The 13,451-nt window shown below is 39.8% G+C and overlaps 2 protein-coding genes across 11 annotated transcripts in view; one reads left to right on the forward strand and one right to left on the reverse strand.

Moving 5' to 3' along the window:
• Window positions 1-5,496, forward strand: part of otoa (otoancorin) — a 24,814-nt gene extending 19,318 nt beyond the window's left edge. For all 10 annotated transcript variants that reach the window (XM_005732124.1, XM_005732128.1, XM_005732132.1 and 7 more), the window contains 13 exons: window positions 519-639; window positions 728-846; window positions 937-1,078; window positions 1,175-1,368; window positions 1,650-1,740; window positions 1,906-2,026; window positions 2,252-2,433; window positions 2,950-3,099; window positions 3,174-3,316; window positions 3,788-3,924; window positions 4,049-4,146; window positions 4,597-4,750; window positions 5,045-5,496. In XM_005732124.1, coding sequence (XP_005732181.1) covers window positions 519-639; window positions 728-846; window positions 937-1,078; window positions 1,175-1,368; window positions 1,650-1,740; window positions 1,906-2,026; window positions 2,252-2,433; window positions 2,950-3,099; window positions 3,174-3,316; window positions 3,788-3,924; window positions 4,049-4,146; window positions 4,597-4,750; window positions 5,045-5,127 — 1,735 coding nt within the window. In that variant the 3' untranslated portion in view covers window positions 5,128-5,496. The remainder of the gene's footprint in view (window positions 1-518; window positions 640-727; window positions 847-936; window positions 1,079-1,174; window positions 1,369-1,649; window positions 1,741-1,905; window positions 2,027-2,251; window positions 2,434-2,949; window positions 3,100-3,173; window positions 3,317-3,787; window positions 3,925-4,048; window positions 4,147-4,596; window positions 4,751-5,044) is intronic.
• Window positions 5,497-5,996: 500 nt separating this feature from the next.
• znf687a (zinc finger protein 687a) overlaps window positions 5,997-13,451 on the reverse strand; it is a 12,040-nt gene continuing 4,585 nt past the window's right edge. Inside the window, exons 3-11 of the mRNA XM_005732137.1 lie at window positions 11,790-12,045; window positions 11,536-11,699; window positions 11,240-11,424; window positions 10,955-11,131; window positions 10,704-10,866; window positions 10,374-10,598; window positions 9,498-9,610; window positions 8,399-8,501; window positions 5,997-8,319 (exon numbers count right to left, since the gene is read on the reverse strand). Of these exons, the coding sequence (XP_005732194.1) occupies window positions 7,687-8,319; window positions 8,399-8,501; window positions 9,498-9,610; window positions 10,374-10,598; window positions 10,704-10,866; window positions 10,955-11,131; window positions 11,240-11,424; window positions 11,536-11,699; window positions 11,790-12,045 (2,019 nt within the window). The 3' untranslated portion in view covers window positions 5,997-7,686. The remainder of the gene's footprint in view (window positions 8,320-8,398; window positions 8,502-9,497; window positions 9,611-10,373; window positions 10,599-10,703; window positions 10,867-10,954; window positions 11,132-11,239; window positions 11,425-11,535; window positions 11,700-11,789; window positions 12,046-13,451) is intronic.

A 13,451-nucleotide genomic window follows, 5' to 3' on the forward strand; every position in this document is an offset into this window, starting at 1 on the left:
ATATATATTAGTGCTGTCAGCGTTAATCTTGTTAAAATAACTGCATTATTGCGGCAAATCTCCATTAACGAGTTATTGCGGATCGCCCTGTGCGTGGGGCTGCACGGCATCAGTGTGTTGGCACAGTTAGCTCGTTAACGCATTAGTCTACAGCTCATTGGCCCTCACTTTCTGCCATGTAAACGCAAGTGTTTCACTTACATTTGTGACTTATTTGATCATATCTAGGAGCACCTGTGTGAATGCAAAGTACAACCACATTAAGACCAAGAGCCCCCAGTGCTGATATGTTTTTTTTCCTGCAGACTACTATAAAATCTAATTCACTGCACCATAAATTTCCTTACTACTTAATTTTTTTCATTTAGTTGTTTCTGTGAAGCTCTTTAAGATTATCGTGTGATCCTTACCAAAGCCTTTAATGCAGGTTTACAATTTTCTTTGGTGCTTAAGTTATTGTCACGTTCTTGTTACTGTGTTTGTTGCTCCTACATCTGAAACATTGTTGTCTAACACAGGAAGATGCGTTCGGTCCTTCAGGGCATAACCTGTAAGATGATTAATGAAGCTCCTGACAGCGGTGTAATGGAAATGGCTTTGGCCATGGCAGAGTCTCCAGAGTGGCTCTCCAAAGTTCAGGTAGGTATTTACTCACACATAAACATCTTGTCTTTACATAGTGTGTGCAGTCCGCACAGAATAACTATTATAACAAACATGTTTCTAGGCAGGATGTGCTGCCAAAAAACTTTTCGCAACTTTGGTGAAAAAGAGAGCAGACTATTTCAAAACCATCACTGAACAGGAACTGGATAAGATTCCTTCAGCTTTGCTTCTTCACCTGCTGTAAGCAAATGGTGTATTTACTAGTTTAAAGTTTGTTTAGATTTTTTTAAGTTTGTGTTGAAATCTGTTTTCTCATTCCTTTTATCGTAGCCCTTCAGATGTGGACGATTTGCCTAGTTCTGTCTGTCCTATTTTCCTTGACAAGATGGAAGAAGCCAACATCAGCTCTTTGCCTCTTAATTCCCCGTCTCGTCCTGCACTCACCAAGAAAGCCCTGTTCTGCCTAACCAATGTACACTCAAGGATACACATAGTAACAATAAGTATTATCTGATAAATTGATCCGCTTGTTCAACAGCAGTTAGAGATGTCTGCTGTGTTTTTGTAGGGGACAGATTTATCCAGCCTCACCGGTGGTGATCTGCCCAAGCTAGGGCCCCTCGTATGTGAGCTGCAGCCTTCCCAGCTGCGTCTAATGAACCCTGATGTCCTCAACTCCGCTTTCCAGGAGATGGCTTCCTGCAAACATATTCCTCAACAATACAGGGCAGATATCATTGAGATGGTTCACCAGACCTTTGGGTAGGACACCCTCCTAATGAGCATTAAAGTTAACACAAAGAAAGACCATAGACTGTTTATAAAAGATGCACAAGGCTTCCAGAAAAGATATGGTTCTTACTGAATATAACATGAAGTTATATATATATATGCTTTCTTTTTGAGTGAATAAGGGGAACAAAGCCAGTGTGCTTTGTGTGCGTGACATCCAGCTTACATACATGCATACATACATGTTTTGTATAGAGCCAAACAAAAAAGCTAAAGTAGTAGTCTTGTGTACTTTTTTAAAACATCTGTAGAAATTCTTCTGATTGGACCGAGGACACTGTGGAATCAGTCGGTCCCCTTCTTCTTTGTGATAAGGTTGCCACGTCTGCTCTACCCAACAAAGTGCGTATCTGCCTTGTCCATTACATGCAGCTCATCTTGTGTTTGTTTTTGTCATGTTCATTATTAAGTCACTCAGAACTCAGAAGTGACTCTCCTGCTTGTGATTAAAAATGGATATATATTTTCAGTTTTTCTTGATGTTGTCCCTCTCTGTATCTCCATTAGCCTTGGATGAAGGATGTTCTTCGCTACATAAAGTCACTGTCCTCTGATCCTTCAGATGCCCTGAAAAAGAAAATCTTTGCTCTTACCACCACTAGATCAAATGCAACACGTAAAAAGAGGGGTGAGAAGGAGGCATACTTTATCTGTTTTGCAACAATTCAGTTTTATATTTCTGTTTTTTGTAGTTCTTGTGTCTCTAACAGCAAGAGCAACACTGATCATGGTAATAGCAGCGTAACTTTTTATTTGAATCTCTGCCACAGTTTAGTTTTTAGTTTGAATTAAAATACATTTTATTTAAAGTGGTTTTTAAAAAGCCTTATGATTATATTGTCTATACCTGTAGAGATCCTGAGAGAACCCACTGAGAATTTGATTCAAGAACTGGGAATGGATAATGTGTACTGGTCAGCAGGAGAGCTGGATAAGATGTCAAACAGCACTTTCCTGGCCACTGTAGAAATACTTGGAGAAATCCCGAACTACAGTGCAGATCAACTGGCTGTGCTCAGCAGAAAAGCTACTGAGGTACAGTGAGACACAGTCATCTTGGTTTCGTTCATTCACCAGTCTGTTTTTTCTTTCCAGCATTTCTAGTTTGAACAGTTGGCTTTGATTCGGGCACTCACAGTGAGATTGCCACAGTAATAAAAAGTTATTGTAAATCAAGGTGGAACATAAAAGTTTTTTTCCACTTTCCCACAATTAATAATAATTAATACAGCTTCACTAATAAAAGGTAAGGTGTACATTTTGAATATCAATATTTTAATATTATTGAACCAAGATCCAATTGAGCAGTTATTATCCCTGTTTGTCTTAACTGATAAACTGACCTAGGTATAATTTGCTCCGCAGCTTAATGGAAGTTAGAGAGGAATAACGTCTGTGTAAATATCCAAACAAATAAAACGCTGCACTCTTCTGGTGTCAAAATTAAAACGCAATCTGTAACTTCTTAAGGTTGCATCTGCTGGTCTGTGTGTAGAAATCCTATATTTAGTTATTTTGTGTTAGTGTGAATATTTCTGTATATTTCTTTAGGCTTTTGGCCCCGTGTCACAGATGAACGAGGGCGCGGTCATACAGCTTGAATGTATAAATCAGGGTTTTTCTAATTCTGACCTGGAGAATCTCACCTTGCCAATGGATATTGTAGAGGGAATTTCCCGCTGTGGGTGGACTCAATCACAGGTGAAGCATAGAAACAGCATTGCATGCTCACCGCTATATCGATTACACACATGACATGACTCATGTGCCAATAGATGGAGTCGTTGTGGAGGGGAATTGCCAAATATAACAATCTGAAAGCGCAGCAGCTGGGAGCTGCAGAAATGGTATCACTGAACCGGCTCATCTGTGGCCTGAGCTCCAGCGAGATCAAACAGCTCAACATCAGCGCCTTCAAGTTTGTCCACGGCACATCTCACTTTTCATTTTATTTAAGTCACCCATTTTTCCAGGCTCTTATTTTCACAGATTATTTTTTGTTAATCTAATGATCCATGACTGCCCACAGCCCATCTCCTCCCACCTCTGTAACAGTAGTGAAAGTACTTATTGTACTTTTGAGAAGTGAAAATTCAAGTGATATCCTGTCATATGCAGATAAAAGAAATCTTAACCTCTGCCACTCATTCAAGACTTTTTAAAAGTTTCTTTTAAAAATTTTTTAGCTGTAATGTCTTCTTATTTCTAAAGCAGTGATCATAAATAGTTCATAAATACTTTCTTTCTGGTCAGGTGCATAAATAAACCTTTTTTTTTGAGAGTAGATTCGTTCACAGGTAGTGATGCTAAGATTATTTTAACTTTAAAGAGCTGCACAATGATACAGAGTCACAATTGCACGATGTGTGAAAGCTTGTGTTTGTCACAGGAGGGCTGTGGGCTCGATGGATGGTATTAAGTGCTCCTTTCAGATTTTACAGCAATTAAAAACTCTAGCTGTGGCTGCGTTTGGGAAACCCAGCACCTGGACAGAACCACAGGTTGCAGACTTGGGCAACATACTTGGTAAGATAATATCTGCAAACAAAAAAAAACCCCATTGGAATATTTCATAGAAATACCTGTAAAGTGTCACCTGGGAGAGAAATTAGCTTTCACTTTTGGTAATGTTTTCATCTGTGTCCCTAAGCTGGGCTGGATGCATCGGAGCTGGCTTCTTTGGACCCATCTGTCTTTCCATTTGTCAGCAGGACGTGTATCCCACTCATCCCTCCAAACAATTTTGCTGTAAGCTGCTTTTTATTTCCTACTATTGTTTTTAAGCTAGAAGCCAAACCTAGAGACCAGATTTAACAAATACATTCACTCGAGTGTTGGGCCGTGCCGAAATAGGCCTACATACAAAAACCCTTAATTGATATTTTTACCAATATTTTATAAGAGAAAATTTGAGCTCAGGTGGACTGAGCTCAAATGTATACTATGTTTTACTTTTATTAGGCTCACTCCATTTCAAAGCAGATCATAAAAACGTAATTAGTTACAATAAGGCAGATAAAGGTTTTCACAGGGTACAGTGAAAGACAACAAATGTTGTCATTATGAAGAGGATAAATGCATCACTAATAATATTGAAATTAAAGTTCGCTTGTTCTACGTGTGTGAATATATGTCAGTACAAATTTTGAATGCAGGACTTTTATTTTATTAAATGTTGTATGCCTGTTTTCCCTGCAGGTACTCTCTGCTGCTCAGCTGGAGGCCCTTGGGCCTGACAATGCAGCAATGGTGACCACTGAACAGCGAAATCTGTTGAATAATGATCAACTTGACACAGTTGAAACGGCTCTAACTGGTTTTCGTAACCAGGCACAAGGAGCTGTTCAATCAGGTAAAAACACAAATTTGCACAGCATTTAATTCCCACATTCTTCATCATCTAAATATTTTGAAGTATTTGGAACAAGTTAAATTTCATCCTGCCATTAAACGCTGCCATGTAGGCCTGGCTTATTCTGAAAAACCTAATTTCAGTGTTTTCAACATAAATATGACTTAAATTGTTTATTAACAATAACAATTATTATGATATATTTATATATCAATATGTAAATATTAGACTTTAGTTTTAATGACCTTTGAATATTATCACTGAGAAATCTTTATATTTCACTGCTATGTCCAGGAGCTCCATCGCTGGGTGCAGAGGGGCTCTCAGCCTTCATGAAGCCCCTTCTCTTGCTTCTCATTGGGTTTCTCCTGCTGTGAGTCATCACATCCATCTGCTTAAGCTAATTACAGACCTATAATAATAATAATAATAATAATAAAAATAAACAACAGTTCAGCAATTCTTCAGGTTTATTTAGTGTTGAAGACGTTTGCACAGATTGATGTTTTATGATAATCTATACATGTTTGTGACTGTAGCTCACACGATTAGATGACCTTCTGAGATGTGTTAGAGTTCCTTTACTCTGTTATGTGTTAATAAGAAAATATATTTTATTAATTGCAGAGAAATATTTCATGTTTAATTTTCAGATGTTCTCGGTATGAGTCTGTTTTTTGAAAAGTTGATATTTACTGACAAAAACCGAAGAATGATTCAACTTAATAAACGTTATTGTTACGCCAGCAGCCAACAGTGAAGTTTGTTGAAAGAAATAACCAAGTTACAAGTGACTTTTTTCCCCTCTTTCTCTGAAATGATTGGTTTGAAATTGTTTTATCAATGCTAAACACGCACAGGGGAGAGCTAACTTTGACAGTTTTTTTAAACAAACTGTTAGCTGTCTATTGATATTATTCATGTATGGTGGTGAGAAATATCTCAGAACTTGCAGCCTGTCCGAACATTAATGCAAAGTTACAACTGAGGCTCACATTATGAAATCACCCACATGTAGACGTTCATTCAGCCTTTCTAATTTGAAGACAATTTTGTTTTATGGCTGAACATCTTGGCTTCAACCTTTCCAAAACCAATTAAATTCAGTTATTTGTATTTTTTCGAGAAAATGGAAAAAGAAAAATGAAAAACCTAAAACAAAAAAATACCCATGTTTTAGAAATAAAATACCTTTGCAAATGTAAATATGCAAGATAGTCTGCAGTTAAAAACAAGTGTTTGATCTTTGTGAGCTGCCAGCCTCAACAAGAGAGTGGCCAGCTGAAAAAGTATAGCAGCTCCTTTAAAAACAAAACAAAACAAAAAAAAGAAATCCAACAAATCCAACCAAAACATCAGGACAGAAAATACAAACATCCATCTATGGTTTATGGTTTTAATACATGAAAGTTCATAAATCCACCCTACAAACCTCAGCTGTGAACTCTATTTGATTAAGGTAGGATTAAATTTATTGAGAGTATTCTTCAGTAGTGACAAAACCTGAGGAGGTGCAACATTTGTTGAGCTACCAAATTAATAAATCTGCATTACATCTGTACTGAATAAACATCCTCTAAACAGGATAACCAGGCGTCTCGATCAAACTGGCACTTATTCCTCCTTTCAGATTTTTTTAGAACACTTGTGTTAAACATGCCGATTTTGCAGTTTCTCTGAACTGATGAGGAAGCTACGTTGACACCTATAGGTGAAAGAACCACGAGAGAACGTGTAGTCGGTTATGGGGAACAATAGTTTTAATCTTTTAGCCGTTCCAAGGACTTTAGACAAAATGCATATATAACAATCTTCCATTTACAGTAATTCCATAAAGCAAGATTTAGGTAAACATATGGCCCGCATACCAAAAAACAAAACAAAAAAAAACAAAACAATTTCACTTTCCACCTCTTGCTCACTGAATAAATTACTCAATCTGATATAAATACATTCAATTTATAAGGAATTAAACGTTGATTTCAATGCATCAGAAAGTTGCACCCCTACAAATAGTGTGTCTGCGAGTCAGATTATTGCTTAACATTTTCCAAAGCATAGTCAAAACTTCCAGAAATTTTTGGTCCGCATTTATTTCAGCATCTAAATGTGTAAAGACTTCAAGGATATGTGGCCTTTAAGTGTACATTATTTTAAGTTAAGTTCTTTTTTTCAAAACTAATCCCAAAGCACCAATGCTTTATTGCACATATGCAGTAAAGTATTGGTGGCCTTAATTATTGCCGCTTTCATTCAGTGATGACACCACCATGATTCCACTATATGCAAGCATATATTGCAAAGTTAAGCGAAAGCTAATGAAAAACTTTCAGCAGTGTGACTCAAAGCAAAGTTCAGGGGGAATCTTCTAAAAGTACAAACGTGTACTTTTCCATTTCAGCTCAGTGCAGAAATAGTCAGTGAAAATAGTCAAGAAAAGCGAAATTTTAAGTATCTGTAAATTGAAACTAAAATGTAGAGAAGCCAGCGGCTGCAGCTTAAGCTGGGAATGAACTGAAAGAGACAGCATGCTTTGAAAAATGACTGGCAATAAATTCAAAGGAACGCATCAAAATCACTGCAACAGTTTGCTTTAAAAAAAAAAAAAAAAAAAAGCATATTCATTCAACGGCCATCGTTATCACAGCACGGTTAGAACAGTGTTCACCGGCCTCTGCAGGCACATGATTGTGAGGGAAACAGACTAAACTCTAATTTCATTACATTAACTAAACACAGAAGCACAGCATCAGATCCTGAGTGTCACAAAAGCTCGTCTGGAACAATGAGAATCGCATCTGAACATTTCACGTTTTCAGACTATATTGGTAATCTTTGGTAAAATCAGAGCAGAACTCGCACTTTAACCGGTACTCAGTAACAGAAAGGCACTTGTGAGTACTCTTAATCATGACATATTCTTCATGTTTGCCATCTCAGATCGTTTTTCCTGCGTTCCTCGCATTGATAAAAGCCATACCGTGAGTTCTGAAGTGTGTATTCAGATCTGTGACCTTGTCAAAGTGTTTACCACACACCTTACAGGCCAGTGCTCCCTCCTCCTCTTTCCCCTCTCCTGTGGAGGGCTGAGTGGAGGGTGATGCTGGTGCAGAGCCATTCAGAGAACTCTTTTCCTCGTGGTGCCTACTATTTCCAACGGAGGGTGACAGGTGCACACTGGGTGCTTGTTGGTTGTCATTGACCACATCTCTCACTTTGTGGGTGATGAAGCGATGGCGTGACAGTGAGAAGGTGGATGCGAAGCAGGCGCCACACTGGAGACACTGCAGGCCACCATCGTCCATGCCTCCGCGCCTGTGCTGGCTGATGTGCTCCAGGAAAGCCACCTTCTCCTCTGAGGTGAAGCCACAGACGGCACACCGAAACCCAGACTCGGGAAGAGAGGACGGAGCGAGAGCTGAGGAGGAAGAGGACCGTAGCTTCTTCCCCGGACTAACTCTGTCTGTGGACTCTTCATTCTGCTCCACCTTCACTGCTCCTCTCCGTCTCTTGCGAGCCCCCAAACTGCTGTCCTGTTCCGATGAACTGTCAGCTTCATCTTCACCACTCTGAGATATCGAGATACAAACTTTAGTAAAAAATACTTACTGTTTGACTTCTTGTGTGATCGGATTACTGCTGGCTTACCATTGTGGTTTTATGGCTTGCAGTTTCTGTGCTGTGCCTCAGCTGAAGGTGCCTCTCCAACATCGTTCTGCTGCTGAAGGTTTTCTTACCTTCAGTGCAAAACCTGCACGCACACACACACACACACACACACACACACACACACACACACCAAATTACAGTCATAACTGTCCTCTGTTATGACTTCATAACCAGGGTCTGACAAAAGTATATGAGGTGCCCAAAAACATAATTGTGGAACAATTAAACCTTCTGCTCAACAATTTTTGTGTCACCACATGAAATCAGTGAAGTCTCACATTGCTTCATACACATACAACCTTTAGATTCAACATATGGAAAAAGTACAATGGCAACATTATTTAAAATGAGTCTGTTCATGCTTATCCAATTCCTGGTGAACTCTGCTGTTCACCTGCTTCCTTCCCCATTGCAGCCTACTTCAACAAGTCAGCCTTATTCACATCAAGCAGGATGCAGTTGGGAATTTGGGAGTCTGCGGGGAAGCACACTTGCCTTTGCAAATACGTACACTAATGGACACAACTGCGGTACCATAAATTAAACATTAAGCAGTGTAGAGTTTACAGTTAGGATGAACCTACAGTGGACATTATATAAGTATATAAATCCCACATTAGGGAGTAATGGCTATGGTGAATCTTTATAAAGCCTACAACATAACCAACACTGTTACCAGCTAGTGGGGGTGTGTTTGATGTGCACCACAATAGAAACCAATAAAATGCTAGTTAATCCTTCAAAAAAGAAAGAAAGAAAGAAAACGTTGTGGGGTAAAAGTTGTTGGTTGTTCCCAGTCTAACATGCAGAGCAAGTACAAACAAAATAGGAAGGCTATGGCAAACAAATTTTCTGATATCTGTGAGTCCTTATTTTGAGGTTGTGATTATTATTCCTTATACTGAGGTGATGATTGTTATTCTTTCACTAATAAATTCAAAAGCTGTGGTCAAAAAATTACCAGAAATGCATAGGATTCACTGGTACTGAACAGCAGGGTTTTCCATTCCTATAATGTACATTTAACAGAAAAGAAAAAATTCCCTGGAAGTAGAGGTTGGGTGGGGAAGTTACTCACTGGCAGCGAAAGCTGCGGTTCATGGCTTTGTGCTTATCTCTGATGTGACGCCTCAGACTGGAGGTGGTTGTGAAGGAGCTCTCACATTTGTTGCAGGGAAACTTCTTCAAAATCTACACAAAAAGATTAAAGGATTTGATTAAATCAGACATTTTAAACCAGTGATTCACAGCCAGGGGTGCAGAAACAGAGAGAATGCAGAAATGTTTTAAATAAATGAGTAATGGCCATGCACAGAGGCGTGCTGATCGATTCACATATCGATCGTATTAATGTCAACGCTGGTTCAGTATGTATCCCACTGAACTGTGTTAATTATGATTTTTTCTTCCTTTCCAAAAAAATGAACTGTGAAAAACCTCTGGATCAGCTTCTATTGTTTAAATGTGCTATAGATAAAATAGATGTGACAGTCAACACAGAAAGGTTCAAGGTCTCCAAAAACCCAGTTTGAAAATACATGAAAAGCTGAAAGGTTTTATTATGTCAATCAAGTACATATGTAAAACCAAAAACTGTCAAAATAATGTGCTCATGTATGAATCAGTACTTTGTATCCAGGAGTGTGGATAAACAAATTAGGGGTACAGACACACTCTCATGTTCACACTTATGGCCAGTTTAGATTAACCTAACATACATATCTTTGGACTGCTGGAGGAAAGCATAGCACCCACACCCTCAGTCCCCCAGCAGCTTTCAAGCCACAACCTTCCTGCTGTGAGGCAACAGCGGTAACCACTGCATCACAAAGCTAACAACAACTTATAAATGCTTAACTGATGTTGAATCTGTAACCATTTCAGATGTGATTATAAATGAACTCATCTGCACATTTATCAGCACACGGTGCTGTGATTTTTGAGGCTTCCAAACCTTGCCGTGCAGTTCACCCATATGGGTAATATAGTCCTCCCGGTCCGTGTAGCGCGTGTTACAAGATGAACACCTCCACCCTGAAGGGGTCTTCATCTTTTCTGGCTTCACCTTCTCTTCTTTGTCTTTACGCATCCATTCATCTCCATCAGAGCTCTCTAATTTCAGAGAAGCACCACCTGGAAGCAAAGGTAGCTCTCCTTTTGATTTGGGAGTCTTGTGGGTCTGATGGAAACAAGAATAAAGTTTAATTTTAAAAAGTTTTTTTTTTTTAAAAATGAGTAAGTAGAGGACGAGATTTTAGCACTACCTCAACTATAACAGTTATACCTTGAAATGGTCCAGCAGTGAGTTCCTCTGAGAAAACAGCTTGGTGCACGCGGGGCATTTAAACACGTGGACCTTTTGATTGGTTAAATGAGTGTCAAAGTGGGCATGCAACAGGGGTTTGTGGGTAAACACTGTGTCACACATGACACACTTATAGATCAGCCTGTGAAGGAAGAAATTCGGGGTAAAGAAACAGAAAGTGATGCAATAAATCCGAGCGTGAACACTCAGACTCTGTGTGCTGCACATACATTGGCTGTCCTTCAGGGAGCCCCGGATGCTGGGCAGTGATGTGGTTCTGAATGCTGGGAGCAGATTTGAAAGCCATGGGGCAGCTAGGACACTTATGGAACATGTCGCAGTGAGCCTGCTGGATGTGAGACTTCACCGAGTTCAGACCTCCAAACACCACCAGGCAGCTAGAACATCTGGAGAAGAGAAAAGTTAAAAATAAATAAATAAAAAAATCAGCAGAGCGGAATCATGACTGGTGTAGCAGTGGTTTAATAAACCAATCACATGGGGAGACGTCACACCTGTAGCCAATACGGCGGGAAAAGTGCAAGCAGGTCTCGTCCACATGTGTTCTGAACTGTGCCTGCTTGGCTGTGCCCCCACACTCTGGACACACATGTGGAGAGGAGCCTTGATGGATGCGCTGATGAGCTGCTGCACTGCAGCTGTTGGGTAGCAGCATGGGAGGCGAGCACTCGGAGCACGACTGGAAACAGGAGAAGCCAAAAAGGAAAGAATTAAGTTTGAGTCCATTTAGCAAGTCAAAGAAATTTAAATTCAATTACTTGACCCTCTTCCATACACGATGGAGACTTACAGTGCTCTGTGCTGGCTTGATTTCCTGGAAATGTTCGGCCACCTCTTCTTTGCTGCAGAACTGAGCCTGACACTCAGGACATTTGTTACTTGTGTACTGCACTGCTTCTGCTTTCTTAGCTACTGCTTGATGTGCCTGGGGTGCTGCCTTTGGGTTGGTCTGGCCTAAAAGCATGGTGTTGAAAGGATGGAAGAGGCAGTTAAAGCACATCCAAAAATCAAAACAGTGGAGTGGAGACAAAAACATTCCCATACCAGCTGCTGTTGGTTCCTGCTGGCTGATCATCTGATCCACAGGCACTGGTTTCATGACCAAGTGTGAACACTGCATGATCAGGCCTCTGTCCTTGTGCTCTCTGGCGTGTAACAGCAAGCTACACTTGTTGAAGAAGGCCAGCCGTTTGGCGCAGTGATTGCAGGTCACCTCGATTCTGAGCGAGCGCCGGTCATAGTGCTGTGCTAAACTCTGCTCCAGGGCAAAGGCGTCACCGCACTCCAGACACCGGTAACCCTGCAGGGGATCAAACATCCTCTTTCTCAAACTGACATAGAGCTATAATATTAAACAATGCTACAGCTTTGTTCTAATGAAAAAATACTCACTTTGCATTACATGTCAGAGTATGAAAAATAATCCATTGCGAGATATACTGCCCACATTTTCTGTCCTTTTTTTTTTTTTTAATATAAACACGCTACTAATGTCAGGATTCCTGCTTTAATCAAGCTTATCTTCATTTTCAGCCTTGTTAACCTGATAACGTGCCTCTTTACATAACATGACTAAAAGAACTACTTTCAACCCTTGATTAGCAGTCTGTGATTGAACGGTGAAACAATCATGATTTTCTTAATTTAATCTAATTGCTTAGCGCTATAGACTGTATATAAATGATGGATATAGTCACTGTGATGTCACCCGTTGCTTTGTGAAGTCTTGTTTTCAAGCCTGAACTTTAGCATTTAGCTGCCTTGTTTTTGTATTGAAACCAGACGTCACAAGCATCAAGCTTTACACATCTAGGGAACATTCAAGACCAGCTTTTTGAATTCTGACAAAACTGTAAAGAAGTGAAACTGGTATTCTCTCACCATGTTATACACCAGGTGGTGTTGTGTAAGTGAGTGACAAAAATTAACCATGTTGCTTATTAGTAACTAAAGTTGGTAACTTCTTCAGGGTAAAACCACTGAATAAGAGTTTGCTACACTTCTGATTAACTGCTGGCAGAGCACTCTAGGTCAATGTCCCTGCTGGATTTTTAGTCTTCCCTCACGGACAAGAACTTTCCACATCCTCAGAAGATCTACTCTCATATGTGAACAGTCAGTGACGACATTTAACTCCAGATCCTCTATCAATGACAATCACCTCTCTGTTGTTGTTTGCATTTCCACCTCAGACATTTAATCTGACTTTAATGCACTTCAATGAGAAAAATCTAATCTGTTTTGGGCTTGAATAAGAAAAAGAAGCTGAAAAACTGCAGATGTAGTGATTCAACTACAAGGAAACAGCATTACTACTTTGTGAATAAAATGTTCATGTTTTTGCAAAATTTCAAAAACCTTCAGTTGTTTCTGGGAATGTCGAATTTCCACTTTTTTGACACTTTCATTGCTTAATTGTAACATCTACTCTTACCAGTAGCTGTTTAGCGCCCGGTGGCGCCAGTGTCCGGCAGCCTCGCCTCTGTCAGTGCGCCCCAGGGTGGCTGTGGCTACAATGTAGCTTGCCATGACTCTTGTGTGAATGTGTGTGTGAATGGGTGAATGACTGAATGTGTAAAGCGCTTTGGGGTCCTTACGGACTAGTAAAGCGCTATACAAATACAGATCATTTGCCATTCTGTAGAACCAGATGCTTTTCTGCAAGTTCCCCGATTTGAGAGAATTCATGTTGACTGAACTTTCATA

The sequence above is a fragment of the Pundamilia nyererei genome, unplaced genomic scaffold (genome assembly GCF_000239375.1).
Source record: "Pundamilia nyererei isolate P.nyererei 1_Seehausen unplaced genomic scaffold, PunNye1.0 scaffold00045, whole genome shotgun sequence".
NCBI classification, from domain to species: domain Eukaryota; kingdom Metazoa; phylum Chordata; class Actinopteri; order Cichliformes; family Cichlidae; genus Pundamilia; species Pundamilia nyererei.